Genomic DNA, 17,113 nt, shown 5'->3' on the forward strand with positions numbered 1-17,113 from the left:
CTTGGGAAATGCACACCAACAATGTATGCAAGAGGTTGGCCCAAGTAACCTATCCATTAACTAAACGTAGGACAAGTTACTGCAGAGCTCCTATTATGCTTTTGTTCACAGCCACCTCACATATGCAGTACTGTTATGGGGTAATTCCTCTACAGCAAATATAATTTTTATTTGGCGGAAAAAGACCATTAGGTGCATTGCTGGAGCAACAAACCAGAAGCATGTAGAAAATACTTTAAAGTGCTCAAAATACTGACAGTTGTATCATTGTTTATTCTCAGCTGCTTAGTGCATCTTAAGGAAAACCAAGACACCATATACTGTGGAAGTCTACACATAACCATTACTTGCCTTAAAGGCAGATGATGGACTTCCCAGTTATATACTTAAAAAGCCACAAATAGTTACACATATATAATGTTCAATTATTTATTTAATTTTTGGAACTCAAACTACGACCAGCTTAGAGTCAGAAGTGATGACAATTTCTGCAGGACCTGACCATCATTTTGCAGGACAATGCTCAAGCACGTACATTGCAAGCTATTACTGATTTGTTTGATTGATGGGGCTGTTAAGTGCTATACAACCTACAGCACACCCCCTGAATTAAGCCCTCATGAGTTCAACTCGATTTCTAAACTAAAGGAAACACTTCATGGCATTCACTTCAGAACTGCTACAAATTCGTTGGACAATAGACCGCGCTCTTGAACTGTCAACACAACTGGCACTGTTAATCGTATTCTACGACTTCCACATCGCTGGTAGCGTGTTATACACAATGCTGGTGACTACTCTGAAGATCAGTAAAACTTTGAAACACGTATCTATTTTATACAAAATGTAAATAAATAGTTGCCACTACTAAAGTTACAACCCTCATTATAGTATCATAGTGCTGTGCTTTATTTTCATAATGCATTTATGCTTAATGATTAATGTGTATCAAGCATATCTCACTTATATTTGTTAAAATGTGCTTCTCAGCATGCATATCGTGATACACATACTATTTCTTTTTTTGTCATTCTGCATGACGCATTTATCGTTAAGGGTCAACAGAAAGGTCCGATCTTACTCGTCGGCTTTGACCCGTGACGTAAGCGTGTTGTGGTGTGTGACGTCATTACGGCGCGGAAAACCTAATACATGGTTTGATGTACTCTTGTTTAAAGACCATGTATACGTAATATGAAGCAATTTGATGAACATATTGATCTGTAGCGTAGCCCACTTGAGGTTAGGTTGGGAGTTTTTTTTTTGGAATGCGGCCGCGGCAGCGGCCGCCTATGATTCGAAAATATTGATTTGACACTAATGAAGCCTGTGGGGGGATGGGGGGGCACTGCAGACTCCCCCCACCGCATAACGACATATGTAGTTTCTCCCCACCCAAAAACCCCCAATTTCCCACGCTTGTCCCGTTACAGTCATTAGGCTTTTTGTGAAACTTGTGTATTTCAGTGTTTACAATACGTATTCGATGTTTTTATATCCGCCATATTGGAATTGTTGTTTATGGTCGTTTCCGCGGTATTTGTGACGTCATGGGTCAAAGCCGACGGGTAAGATCGGACGCTTCTGTATTTCCATAGTTAATGATTATTAAAAGTGACCAGTGTAAACCGTTCATATTCCTTCAACATATTAAAAATGTATGACTTATTATGGCGCTATTCAATGTATGTAAAACGAAGGCAGCAATTGTATCGAAAATGCCTAACGATAGATCAATGAATCAAATCAAATAAAATCAGCATTACTACAATACTGTACTGTGTATCACACCAGTCTGCGAAAATTTGTGTTGTCCTTCTTTGTATACATTTAATATTCCTTGTTGTCCTATTTGGTATGGGTCCCACACATCTCAGCAGTGTAAGAAACGCCACACGAATATTGAATAAGCATCTGCTTTGTAGACAGAGTGCGTTTTTCTCTTTTAATAAACTAAGGGCTTCTAGCTATTTTACTTATAGCTGATCATTTGTGTTCACTAATCGTCTTAGCCGCACTAATTTTATACCCAAGTACTTTATTCAAATTGTTACTCACTGGCATTTTAATTATCGTTCGCTGCGCTTTCGTGTTTCGTTAATCACATAATTGGGCACATCGCCTGGTCACACCTTACGTTACTTGTATGTCTGACGATAATTAGGCGTCCAGTAAAGTGCTGTGTCCTCTGTACCTAGAAATAATCAATGTGCTCACATATTTCATTTGATCACCGATATTATCGTAGTTTCCGTATGTGTTATTGAGTCACACGAATTTGAGAAATCCAGAAACACTTTATACATCTGATTAGCTTGATCCATAGCTTTCAATACGAAATGTTAGTTGGGTTTCGCATTTTAAAATAGGAAAGTATGTTATCATTAACACCTTATGATTCTGGAAAAATTTTTATTCGCATTATGACTATTTTTCTTACAAGTAAAATTTATTTTCCACATAGGTGCGAGTAATACATTCCGTCCCTCTATACTCTACGTCCACTAATGTACCTGTAATGCTGTATTTCGGTCTTGTAAAATACTGTTTGTTGGATAACTTGAGCATACTGATAGTCGACTTCTGGTCGATACCGCCGCAAATACGTAGAAGCAGTGATGCAAATACATGCTTTGTTGTAGGTCGAAAATTTTCAGTTTCGGAATGTATTGACGTTTGAGAAGTCCATGAGGAATGTCGTCCGAAGAACATCCTAACGCATTTAATAATAAACGCTTTTACTATGTATTATCCTTGTAGATTTCTGTCTTCCTTTTATGCCCGTGGTTTGAAATTTGAAAACATAATAGCAATGTATATATATGTATCCGGGGAGTAACGCATAAAATCTTTTGATGTATTGATTTTGTGTTAGAGCGAAATGCTCAGGAGCGTCAATACATGCACGCTTACAAGCGTCTACAGATACAAGAAATGCTAATCATAGACGGTTAACGGACTATTGTTAGAGATGATTTCTTGCAAATCGGCGTAGTTGACTAACAAGTTGGAGTGACGAGCTAACCGGACAGCACTTACTATTCTTTCCGGCGAAAGTTTCACGTCTGAAACAATGAAATTGTACTTTGTGGTTGACAGTAGTTTTGTTTTATTTACTCCGTAGAGATGCTCGTACTACTTGACAGTCTTGTGTAATATTAAGAACGTAGCAGTTGTAACATCTGGATGAGCAGCCGAAGGCGCAATGTAGGGTGAGTGCCAGAAGATAAATTTTACCAATATGGAATGATTGCTAGGAAAACCAGCTTCTTGCAGCCTGAATTATAGCACGATATTGTAAGTGCTGTTTATAGTGATATTGGCAAAATGTGTTTAGAAGTACTGGAATAATATCTCATAAAGAAAACTAACTCCATAAGGATAGTTTAAAGTGAAGTACGTAGCGTTTATCCACCCTTTGCTTTGAAACTTCAGCCCGTAAACAATACTGTCAGCTGAGAATGATAGGTTGCAAATTCAGTGTTGCAGTACTCCCTGTATGAAGAATGTTGTATCCTTTTTCTTTGTTACTTAATGTTTTCCCAACACGAGGGGGGAGAGAGAAAAAAAAAGACATTTAATTCTGCCACTTTTCTTGAAAAATTTTACCGTTTCGTACTTTGTTTTTACGTTTTAGAAGCGGTCGGATAACTTGATGTTGTAGGATGGCAGAAACTGTATACATGACGTATAGCATCAGAAGATATAAGCTTTTGGAATTAACTAATCCAGGCTTTATAGTGATGCAAATGTTTCTTAAATAACTGGCAGATTAGTGTCAGTTTTTGGCTACCCTCTATTGGATATGTAGGGGAATGCATGAACTAGATTTGTGATGATCCCTATGCGGATTTTTTCATATTTGTAGTACAGAAATGACTGCATGCTGATAAATTATGTTTACAAATTTTGCCCTTTTGCAAGTAGGGCTACTCCAGAATTCTTGGAAAAACTGCCGGGCTATATCTGATGATATTGACAAATGTTGCCACAGAAAGTTTAAAAACTTATTGTTTTCTAAAGCTATGCTAAGCAACATGTGTTTATAAATTAAGGCAAATTGTTGAGGCATTGTTTTATAATGTTTGATTATTGTGCCACTGCTGTTTTGGTTTTTGCCGTAGGCTTGTATTACATGACTGGCTGCATTTGAGCAGTGCTTAGATATATGAAGTGTTGAGCCATTGAAGTAGCCTTGTTTGTCTGCTTGATATTGTACTTAAATGTACAAGTAGATGCCACTTTGGAGTGTTATATCATCGTCATCAGTGCTTACTGTCATTTTGTGGTAGAGTTGAATTATGACTGGACTCTGATTTGCATTCCAACTACACTTCATCTTGAACGTCTTTTACATTGCCATCTTATTGTTTCATCCTTGTCATGACTTTGTCAACACTACACGGAACAGTTGTGGATTAAACTATCACAAGTGATTTACTTACTAATACTTTAAAACTCCATGTCAGTCACAGCCTCAGTCTTTGTATTATACTTTCTTTGAATCTCGTGTAACTCTCAGAAATATACACTGTGGCAACTCTTCTGTTGTGAAAGTAGTGTTTATGTAGCAAAAAAGAGCAGTGGGAACAATTACAGACATGGCAGTCATGCCAGCCACATTTTGAAGAAATAAAATTACTAACTGCATCTTCCTGCTGTATTAAAACCTGTCTCTTCTCAGTGAAAACAACCAGCGACTTTAACTTTCAGAACAATATAGATTGAGAAAGTACTGGAATAAGAAAGTCCCAAAATAATTTTAAACATACCAGCATAAAACAGTATCATAAATTACCCCTGGCAATACAATCCCTTTGAGAGGTACCGCTAAAAACCTGTTAATTAACAGCTGTGTTTATGTGGTAGCAATGTAATATTTAATGTAAAATCCAAATGCAAAGTGTAATTTTTAACATCAGATTTAATGTAAAATCTTATTATTGTATACATTTATAGGTGCAGTTATCAAAGTCCATATTGTGTACATGATCAGTGGTTGATGAGTAAATGAAAGTTGACATGAAACTAAATTTTGAAAGTCTGTCTTGGCACATTTTTGCCTCCAAGCCTTCATTGTTAGGATTGTTCTCATATAAATGTTATGATCCAAGTGTTTAAAAAAATAAATCTATCTAATTACTCGTGACTGCTACAAGAAATATTTCCCAAAAATTTAATAGTCTGACACACTCACTTAAAAAATTCGGCACATGTGGAAGCAGTTTGTTGTAATTTGAAGTTCCAAGGCATCATATATTTAATAAGTCATATCCTGCCATCAGGCTTTGCTGTGACACCATTTTTCCAGCCAGTAGTCACCATTCTTCAGATTTGGACATCCCATTCATTTTTCAGTAAACTATTCCAGATAATGTCTTAAACCTGTTGAGCCAACCTGTAGACATGGAAATTTTTTATATTTTTGTCTTATTGTTCATTGTTCCACCAAATTTCCAGTTTCTAATAGTTTTCTTCACATAGTCTTTAAATATACATAAAGTTAATGGAAAATGTAGTGCTTCATACATGTTATGAGTATAATCATTTGCACAGTTGTGTAAGTTTAGATACAATTTTCTGTGATCATTGTAAGTTATGCGGTACCATCTCTGCTCTTCTAAAGTGGAAAAAATAGCTTGTGCCAAATTCTAGAACTATATTTCAGTTACCATTATTCTAAATGGTCTTTGTTATTATAACCTATAATTTCATAAATTTGAATGACATGAAAACTTGTTTTTGTTTCCTCAGCTTGCTTTCTTTGCCATACTTTTTGTGGCATGCAGAAGAAATATTAATATTTTAGGTTTTATTGAAACCTCGTTTAAGGTCTTTGTTTAGTTTTATAGATATTATTCCAAACAACAATTTGCTAAATTCCATGTGACTGACTAGATCCCTGATCGGAAGAAAATTGAGGATCATTTTAACAGTAATTGGGACAGTAATAAGATGTAGTTGAGAATACACAAATTTTGACTGGAGTGCCTGTAAAGGTACAATATGAGGACCTCTACTTACAGTTACTGTATCATCAGCAAACAGTGTCAGTTCAGCTTCCTGTTTCCGGTAGGAAGGGAGGTTGTTCACATATATCAAGAACAGAAGGGGACCCATGATTGAACCCTGTGGAACACCTAATGTAATTTCACCCCAGTTAGATGAAGTGGCAAACTTATTTAAATCACTTGACCCATATAAGGAAACTTTTTGCTTCATGTTCTGTAGGTATGACTTAAACCACTCATATGCTATTCCATTAATACCACAGAATTGTAATTTCTGTTTAACATAATGTCATGGTTCACACAATCAAATGCTTTGGACAAGTCACAGAAAATTCATATTGGTGACATTTTACTAATTAGAGACTCTATTATGTGGACAGTGAAATTCTATATTGCCGTCTCAGTGGAACAGCATTTTTGAAATCCGAACTGTGATTTACTAAGTATCCCATTACTGTTGGGATGGCTAACCACCCTTGAGTACATTACTTTCTCAAAGATTTTTGAGAATGCTGTAAGCAAGGATACTGGCCAATAATTATTGACATCTGTGGTGTCCCCCCTTTTTATAGAGAGGCCTGACAATGGCATATTTGAACCTGTCTCGGAAAATACCTTGAGTTAGTGACGCATTACATATGTGACACAGAACATCAGCGGCAATTGCTCCAAATTCTTTTAATCTCTTATTAGAGATGTCATCTACTCCAACAGAACATTTATTTTTCAGAGATTTAATAGTTTTACTTATTTCACAAGAGGTTGTTAGGTGAAACTTAATTTGATAAATTTTTTTCAAAACAGACTCTTTCATGTACTGCCTAGCTTTTTCTTTTGAACTGTTCTCACCAATTTTTTCACCTACACTTAAGAAATGGTTGTTAAATACATTAGCTACTTGTGTACTGTTGGTTATGATGGTCTCGTTCTCTTTAACAGTAATACTACCTACCCCAGTGGTTACTTTTCCTGTCTCCCTTCTAACAACATTCCATATTGATTTGATTTTATTGCCAGAGTTGTTAATTTCTTCTCTAACATACATATTTCTTGATTTCCTTACAACTTTTCTTAATATGTTACAATAATTTTTATAGTGTAAAACTACTTCTGGATCTTTACTAGTTCTTGCTGTCTCATACAGTTTTCTTTTTCTTTCTGAAGACACTTTAATACCTGTAGTAATCCAAGGTTTCTTTGAAAAGTGTTGCACTTAGTAATTTTCTTTGGGAAACAATATTCAAAGAGGGATATAAATTTTTCAAGAAATATGTTGCACTTATCATTAGCATTTTGTTCATTATATACATCTCCCCAATTAAGTGCTGTATAGATACCGGATTGAGCGACCTCACACTTTCACTTAATGATTTCTGAACTCTACACCCTGTTAGGTTTTGTAAGTTAATCAGTTGTGCGTCATGGTCTGACAATCCATTTACCACAGGGAAAGCACGTGTTTGTTTTACATCATCCTTCTGTACAAATACATTATCTATTTGCGTGCTACTTTCCTGAGCTGTACGTGTAGGGAAATTGATCACTGATTCTAAGATGTATGTTGTCAATAACACTTCTAGTTCACTTTTCCTATCAGAATTATTTAGAAAGTTTACATTGAAATCACCACAGATTAATAACTTCTTCTTTTTGTCTGACAGACAGCATAATAGGGAGTCACACTTCATAAATTTCTCTCAAGTGTAAATGGTGAGTGATAAAAACGTAATGGTGAAGCAACTTGATAAAATTGGGTTGATATATTGCAAGAGGGGGGGGGGGTCACGTTTTGCCCACTTTTCATAGCTGCTGCAGTAAGTCAAAATAAGGTTTCATGTTTTATTGTTGGTGAATGGGAATAACTTTTTATTATTATTTTGAAAAATCACCCATGTGATTGTGTTTTTACAATAGTGAACTACTGAGTTTTCAATTCACTGGCAGTATAAATAGATGTCTATTCACTTCTTTACCATGGTCTTTATCATCATTAGTCAGTTACTTACACTGTAAATGTTTCATCATTTTTTTCCTACTCAGATGGTAGATATAGATGCCAAGTTCAGTCTGTAAGAATGACTGAAAACATTGCTAGGGACATTAGCACAGGAAGTTCTTTATGGCGCAGCCGATGTAGGCTGCACATAATCATATTTAAATAAACCATGTTATCCACCTCCTTCAGGTACCATAGCATCTGATGCTGGGAGCAGCGTTTACTCTTGCACCACAGACAATAAAACCTGGTCATGCGGAGGTCGCACAACTGCTCTATTTACAAAACATAAGCATGTTTCTGAGTTTCAAACATATTTCTTCCCACTTTGCATTTTGTTTGCACTTGTTGTTGCGCTGCATGACCAGTCTTATGTCACTAATGTAAACACAACTACTTCGAGTTCACTGGGTATCTTAAAGTGAAAAAAGGCGAAACACATCTGGGAAACACATCTGGGAAAATAAAATACAGTGCAGCAAGAGAAGGCATTTTTTACTTACAAAACAAATAGTTCTCTGCTTGCTGCGGAGGATGGTCATGCAAACAAATTCGTTTTACAAACATAAATTTACTTTATTTTGAAACAGACAGTTGTAGTTAATTTGTTCCTTGAAAAATGGAATACATAGGAGAAATGTTGTAGACTGCAGCAATGTTTGAAAGAGAAGATATGGACTTTCTTCAGTAGTCTCCTTAAAAAAATTTGCAAACAAAATAGCAAAAAATATAACAGTTCCATGTTTAATATTTCCTTATCCGTTCTTGTACTGACTACGTTTATCTATATATTCACACATAGAACAGTTCATTAGTATTCAGACTTGGTGTCATTTGCAGCAAACTGTTTCTGATGTGTGTTTGGAATGCAAGGAATATTTTTGAGGAAATGGTGCTGAATGGGAGGAATGAAAGGCAGCAAATCCAACATATCCTCCTTCTTTGCGTCCATAACTGCACGTCGCTGCATCTAGAGACTTTGTTGTTCTGGTAGCTGATGTGCTGGTCCTTCTTTACTTTTGCCAACTTAATTTCATGGAATGAATGTCAGGATCGGGGCTGTTTTTGTATTTTAGTGAATATGCACATCTCTTTTCATACCTCAACCAGCAACTTTGTGACCATCAACACTTTTCTTCCAGTTTACAATGGCTGCTTCCAGTTTGTTTGTGGCTAAAAACTCAGTATGCATCATGTCAACTATTTTAAACTTATTGTTCTGTTTTGTTTCAAATGGTTATCCAGTCATCTGTCAAATAAATGTGGGTTTCTCTTCTACCCTTTGCTTCTATTAAGCCAAATTTGGGATTATTTGGGAAGTACAAATGCCCTAACAACAGAAATTTATGGTGTATTATTTCTGTTTCCATACAAGGTTCTTGTAATAGCTTTGCAGAAACTATTAGAAGAATCTTGTATGGAATCAGAAATCATAGACCATAAATTTCTTTCTACAAAGAAAGTGCCATTTTTATGTTCCGATTTTGTCCTTTGTGACTGGTGGAATATAAACTCAAATGTATGTAATGTTTTGCATGTTCCTTGAGATGCTTCATTTGGCACATTGAAAGGTCTCGTGTCCCTCTTCCCTCTTCTGTTTCATCCCACATTTACATAAAATCATTATTTCCATTAAATGAATGTATTCCAAACTTGTACACATACAGGTTCATCTTGTAGTATGCTACTGATGTGGACAGTTTTGGAAACAGGAGCGTCTTCTGTAGATCAAAGGCCAGTACGTACGAGACATGTGAAATATTTCCTACAGCTGATTTCAAATTCTCCATAGCCTGAGCAGCTTTTCTTAAGTGCACATATCTTTCATGCATCACGGACAGCAAAGTAGCTTCATTCTGTTCGACTGAGATCTTCATGTTAATTTCATCACAAAAACTGCACTTGTCTTTTGATGGTAGCTTGAAATGGAGATTAAATTTTCTTGAAAAGACATGGAAATAGAATTTCCTTTTTACTGGTGTTTTATGTTCTTCTTAATATTTTTGGTCGTACATGCTGTACAGTTTGGAAATAGATGAATCTGAATTTAAGTATTTTCTTTCAGGATTTTGTTTTGTGTGTAATGAATCTGATAGGCTGGAAATGATTTTATATGTTCCATAACGTTCGTGTCATCAGTTTCGTTGCATGGGGTCTTCATGTCATGAGAGTCAACTACAGCACAGCTGTCTGGCTTTCGTATGAAACAGTACAGCCATCCATTGGATATCTGAAATGTGCCAAGAAAGAATGTTTTACAGACTGTGACACTTTGGTTTTCCACCTGTATGAAATACTTAAATGATGTTGATTTTTAATTTCCAGAACCATTTCACAGCCATCTCCTTTGCACAATGAATGATTGCACTGTTCCCAAAGATAAATATTTTGTTGTGAATAGTCACCTAGGCAAAATCAAATAGGGGTAATGCAGGAGTAGGTTTGATAATGAATAAAAAAATAGGAGTGCGGGTAAGCTACTACAAGCAGCATAGTGAATGCATTATTGTGGCCAAGATAGGCACGAAGCCCATGCCTGCCACAGTAGTACAAGTTTATATGCCAACTAGCTCCGCAGATGACGGTGATTATTACTCCCTAAAACAAGAGGCATTGCACAAATAAAATAGGAAGCTCCCATATCTCTGTTAAACACTTCAGTAATATGATATATACGATAGGCAATAATGTCTCTATCATTTAAAGCCTCAAGTCCGTGAACTTGAGAAACTTTGTCTCCTGGGTACCGTACAATTGCTACGGTCACCCATCCATTGCCAGCCCTATTCCAATCATTATTTTGTAGAGTAAAATTAAACACTCCTCCACAAAAAACAGAAGAGTAAAATTAAACACTCCTCCACAAAAAACAGAAGGACCGTGCAAAAACACGTGCCCATTAACGCTATTAACATAAATATCAATGTTGTCTACAGCTTTATAATCTGTGTGGCGTGAGCACCTCCTCCTCATGTAGTAGCGCGGCATCTCTGTGGCTCCGTGCTGCTGCTCGTGTGGCTGCTCGACGACTGATACCGTCTTGTGACAAAAATTACTCGTGCAGCTGCTGTTATCAAACCACAACATCCTGCTGCCACGCGATATCAGCACACCTTGCTCAACTGGAACTGAATTATAGCGCACCGCGGGCCTAGTAAAACTAGGGCCCGCGGCAGCAGCACTCAGTGGCTAACTCCCATTCAGGGTCACACAGAGTACATCCCAGAGTGGCGCTCACGCCACACAGTTTATAAAGCTGTAGACAACATTGATATTAATGTTAATAGTGTTAATGGGCTGGTGTTTTTGTACGGCTCTTCTGTTTTTTGTGGAGGAGTGTTTAATTTTACTCTTCTGTTTTTTGTGGAGGAGTGTTTAATTTTACTCATATTCACCTACTTTACGGTGATTATTAGTCCTTAAAACAAGAAGCATGTACAATAGGCAATAATATCTCTATCATTAAAAGCCTCAAGTCCTTGAACTTTAGACACTTTGTCTCCTGAGTACCGTACAATTGCTACGGTCACCCATCCATTCCCGTCCCAAGGAAAGCAGGTGTGAAAATTACCAAACTATCAGTTTAATAAGTCGCGGCTGCAAAATATTGACACGAATTCTTTACAGACGAAAGGAAAAACTGGTAGGATCCGACCTGGGGGAAGATCAGTTTGGATTGCATAGAAATGTTGGAACACGTGCAGCGATACTGATCCTATGACTTATCTTAGGAGATAGATTAAGGAAAGACAAACCTACGTTCCTAGCATTTGTAGACTTAGAGAAAGCTTTTGACAATGTTGACTGAAAACTCTCTTTCAAATTCTGAGGGTGGCAGGGGTAAAATACAGGGAGTGAAAAGCTATTTACAATTTGTACAGAAACCAGATGGCAGGTATAAGAGTCGAGGGGCATGAAAGGAAAGCAGTGGTTGGGAAGGGAGTATGACAGGGTTGTAGCCTATCCCCAATGTTATTCAATCTGTATATTGTGCAAGCAGTAAAGGTAACAAAAGAAAAATTCGGATTAGGAATTAAAATCCATGGAGAAGAAATAAAAAGTTTGTGGTTCGTCAATGACATTGTAATTCTGTCGGAGACAGCAAAGGACCTGGCAGAGCAGTTTAATGGAATGGACAGTGTCTTGAAAGGAGGATATAAGATGAAAATCAACAAACGCAAAACAAGGATAATGGAATGTAGTCGAATTAAGTCGGGTGATGCTGAGGGAATTAGATTAGGTAATGAGATACTTAATGTAGTAGATGAGTTTTGCTATTTGGGGAGCAAAATAACTGATGATGGTCGAAATAGAGAGGATATAAAATATAGACTGGCAATGGCAAGGAAAGCATTTCTTAAGAAGAGAAATTTGTTAACATCGAGTATAGATTCAAGTGTCAGGAAGTCGTTTTGGAAAATATTTGTATGGAGTGTAGCCATGTATGGAAGTGAAACATGGACGATACATGGTTTGGACAAGAAGAGAATGGAAGCTTTCAAAATGTGGTGCTACAGAAGAATGCTGATGATTAGACGGGTAGATCACATAACTAATGAGGAGGTATTGAATAGAATTGGGGAGAATTTGTGGCACAACTTGACTAGAAGAAGGGATAGGTTGGTAGGACATGTCGTGAGACATCAGGGGTTTACCAATTTAGTATTGGAGAGTAAAAATCATAGAGGGAGACCAAGAGATGAACACACTAAGCAGGTTTGGAAGGATGTAGGTTGCAGTAGATGCTGGGAGATGAAGAAGCTTGCACAGGGTGGAGTAGCATGGAGAGCTGCATCAAATCAGTCTGTGGACTGAAGACCACAACAACAACAGTCACCTAGGTTCCAGAAAGAATCAAATAGTTTCGTAGATGGCTCTTCCGTTGTTCTTACAGAGCAATTTATTTGACATGTGCAGATTTGGTTGGTAAAAACTTTTCCTTTAACCAACTGTCCTGTTATTGTTATACTCTTGTACAGTATTTCAGGGAGTTTTCCTTTTGTTGATCTTCCAAGTCTCCATATTTCATTTACATTTACTTCCTCTGTGTTTTAATGGTGACTGACAATTCTCTATGATTCCCTCTTTCCGCCCTATAGCAAGTAATACAATAAAAACAGCTATTACAAACACCAAAAGTAAAATTTGAGACAAGTGTATTATATCGCATTAGCATTTTCAAAACAGGTTATTTTGTTGTTAAACCATGTGTACAAATGGAGCTAGTTGGTTAGGTGAATACAGGGCTATAAATGCAAAATCAAATAGTTGTAATGCAGGAATAAGTTTAATAATGTAAAAAGTGATAAAATGTGACCTATGTTTTGCAGTACATTCTGATTACATTAATTTACCTTATTTTTCTTCTGAATAGTTGTCCATAGTAATGATTATTTGGTATACTGTAACTACAAAACTTTGAAACTCACCATGCTTTGTAGACTTGCTTCACTTGTAGTCTGAAATAATAAACAGCTGTTTCATTTGCTAAGTAAAGTGCCACCTTTTGCCACCACATAGCTCAACTGCTTAGGATAATGTCATTATCAGGAGAAAGAAAACTGGTGTTCCATGGATCGAAACGTGGAATGTCAGGTCCTTTAATTGGGCAGGTAGGGTAGAAAATTTAAAAAGAGAAATGAATATGTTAAAGTTAGATTTAGTTGGAATAAGTGAAGTTTGGTGGCAGGACGAACAGGACTTCTGGTCAGGTGAATACAGGGCTATAAATACAAAATCAAATAGGTGTAATGCAGGAGTTGGTTTAATATTGAGTAAAAAAAAATAGGAATGTGGGTAAGCTGTACAAGTTTATATGCCGACTAGCTCCGCAGATGAGGAGTAGATTGAGGAAATGTATGATGAGATAAAAGAAATTATTCAAATAGTTAAGGGGGCCAAAAATTTAATAGTCATGGGGGACTGGAATTCGATAGTAGGAAAAGGAAGCAAAGGAAAAGTAGTATGTGTATATAGACTGGGGGAAAGGAATGAGAGAGAAAGCCACATGGTAGAATTTTGCACAGAAAATAATTTAATGCTAACATTTGGTTTAAGAATTAGAGAAGGTTTTATATGTGGAAGAGACCTGGAGACACCGGAAGGTTTCAGATTGATTATTTAATGGTTAGAAAGAGATTTAGGAACCAGATTTTAAATTGTAAGACATTTCCAGTGGCAGATGTGGACTCTGGCCACAGTTTATTGGTTATGTATGAACTGCAGATTAAAACTGAAGAAACTGCAAAAAGGCAGAAATTTAAGGAGATGGGACATATATAAACTGAAAGAATCAGAGGCTGTAGAGGGTTTCAGAGGGAGCGTTAGGGAATGACTGACAAGAACAGGGGAAAGGAATACAGTTGAAGAAGAATGGGTAGCTTTAAGAGATGACATTGTGAAGGCCAGCAGGTAAAAAGAAGGGTCTAGTAGAAATCCTTGGGTAACACAATAGATATTGAATTTTATCGATGAAAGGAGATAATATAAAAATGCAATAAATGAAGCAGGTGAAAGGGAATACAAACATCTAAAAAATAAGATTGACAGAAAGTGCAAAATGGCTAAGCAGGAATGGCCAGAGGAAAAATGTAAAGATATAGAAGCATATATCACTAGGGGTAAGATAGATACTGTTATACAGGAAAATTAGAGACCTTTGTAGAAAAGAGAACCACCTGTGTGAATATCAAGAGCTCCGATGGAAAACCAGTCCTATTCAAAGAAGGGAAACCAGAAAGGTGGAAGGAGTATATAGAGGGTCAATACAAGGAAGATGTACTTGAGGGCAGTATTGTGGAAATGAAAGAGGACATAGAGGAAGATGAGAAGGGAGACATGATACTGCATGAAGAATTTGACAAAGCATTAAAAGATGTAAGTCAAAACAAGACCCAGAGAGTAGACAACATTCTGTTACAGTTACTAATAGCCTTGGGGGAGCCAGCCATGACAAAACTCTTCCATCTGGTGAGCAAGATGTATGACACAAGCGAAATACCGTCAGACTTCAAGAAGAATATAATAATCCAAATTTCAAAGAAAGCAGGTGCTGACAGGTGTGAAAATTACCAAACTATTAGTTTAATAAGTCATGGCTGCAAAATACTAACATGAACCATTTACAGAAAAATGGGAAATCTGGTAGAAGCTGACGTGGGGGAATATCAGTTTGGATTCTGGAGAAATGTAGTAACATGTGAGGCAATACTGACCCTATAACTTCTCATAGAAGATAGGTTAAGGAAAGGAAAACCTATGTTTATAGCATCTTTAGACTTAGAGAAAGCATTTGACAATGTTGACGGGAATACTCTCTTTCAAATTCTAAAGGTGGTGGGGGTAAAATACAGGGAGCACAAGACTATTTACATTTTGTGCAGAAACCAGATGGCAGTCGAGGGGCATGAAAGGGAAGCAGTCATTGAGAAGGGAGTGAGATAGGGTTGTAGCCTATCCCCGATGTTATTCAATCTGTATATTGACCAAGCAGTAAAAGAAACTAAAGAGAAATTTGGAGTAGGGAATTAAAGTCCAGGAAGAAGAAATAACAACTTTGATGTTTGTCGACAAAATTGTAATTCTGTCAGAGACAGCAATTAACCTGGAAGAGCAGTTTAACGGAATGGACAGTGCCATGAAAGGAGGATATAAGATGAACATCAACAAAAGCAAAACGTGAATAATGGAATGCAGTCTAATTAAATCAGGTGATGGTGAGGGAATTAGGTTAGGAAATGAGAGACTTAAAGTAGTAAATGAGTTTTGCTATTTGGGAAGCAAAATAACTGAAGATGGTCGAAGTAGGGAGGATGTAAAATGTAGACTGGCAATGACAAGAAAAGCATTTCTGGAGAAGAGAAATTTGTTAACATCCAGTGTATATTTAAGTGTCAGGAAGTCCTTTCTGAAGATGGCATGTGGCTGGGTATGAAAGTGAAACGTGGATGATAAATTGTTTAGACAAGAAGAGAATAGAAGCTTTTGAAATGTGGTGCTAGAGAAGAATGCTGAAAATTAGAAGGGTAGACCACGTAACTTGTAAGGAAGTAGGTGCTGAACAGAATTTAGAAGAAGAGAAATTTGTGGTACAATGTGACTAAAAGAAGGAATCAGTAGGATGCATTCTGAGACATCAAGGGATCACCAATTTAGTGCTGTAGGGAAGTGTGGGTGTTAAAAATCATAGAGGGAGACCGAGAGATGAATACAATAAGCAGATTCAGAGGGATGTGGGTTGCCGTAGTTACTCGGAGATGATGAGGATTGTACAAGGATAGAGTAGCACAGAGAGCTGCATCAAACCAGTCTTTGGACTGAAGACCACAATAACAACAACAACTTCAGCAACAGCTCATCTAGGGATTTCATTTACTATACTGTGGAAGAGGTCCCATAATGCTGAGTGTACCAAACCTCTGTTCGTAAAACACAATGTTTCTAGTCTTAGACCACGTGTGCTTCGATCGTCTCATGTAGTCTCCCTCATTGTTTCTTCAGTTCCAGTAAGGTACACATCTGTTGTTGATAGGTGACCAATGCATTATTTCTGTTACACATTCATTCACTATTTTGAGGGTACTATTGCTGCACTTTTAAAACAGAAAGTATGTACTTTTGATGTATAAAGCCATGATCCTCTTATGAAAATTAATTAACTCTTGTGTATTCTCCTGACAGAAAATCAGTCCTATCATACATGCCCTCTTGTAAACAATCATTCAATATTCTTGCCATTTTATACTGTTGTTGCAACATATTTTTCTCTTGTGAAACTGGGCTCTCATATACTATCATTCATTCATTAGTTTTTTGCTCTGTGTCCAGGTTCTTGCTGTCTCAATTTCGTGTGATCAATGGCTTCCTTTTTCGGTTTCGATGGTTCTTCAGATTCACGAGGAGTTGAGTCCATACCCTTCCTATTTTTCTCTCTCCCTCGATATTTCTTTGACAACTGTTTGTATCATTTCTTATCTTCTTAGCAGCATATGCCCAGCTCAGGCCTTTTGGTTATTTTTATTGCAGCTAGTAACAGCCTCTCTTATCTGTCTTCATAGCACTTCCTTTCTCACCATGTCAACACCCCCCCCCCCCCCCCGACCCCTCT

General features: G+C 37.0%; 1 protein-coding gene across 4 annotated transcripts in view; it reads left to right on the forward strand.

Moving 5' to 3' along the window:
• The first annotated feature begins 2,611 nt into the window (after positions 1-2,611).
• LOC126236331 (ankyrin repeat, PH and SEC7 domain containing protein secG-like) overlaps positions 2,612-17,113 on the forward strand; it is a 166,720-nt gene continuing 152,218 nt past the window's right edge. For all 4 annotated transcript variants that reach the window (XM_049945553.1, XM_049945550.1, XM_049945551.1 and 1 more), the window contains exon 1: positions 2,612-3,212. Coding sequence is in view for 3 of the 4 variants with exons in the window: in XM_049945550.1 (XP_049801507.1) it covers positions 3,187-3,212 (26 nt within the window). In the remaining variant the exon portion in view is untranslated. The remainder of the gene's footprint in view (positions 3,213-17,113) is intronic.

The sequence above is a fragment of the Schistocerca nitens genome, chromosome 2, assembly GCF_023898315.1.
Source record: "Schistocerca nitens isolate TAMUIC-IGC-003100 chromosome 2, iqSchNite1.1, whole genome shotgun sequence".
Classification (NCBI taxonomy): domain Eukaryota; kingdom Metazoa; phylum Arthropoda; class Insecta; order Orthoptera; family Acrididae; genus Schistocerca; species Schistocerca nitens.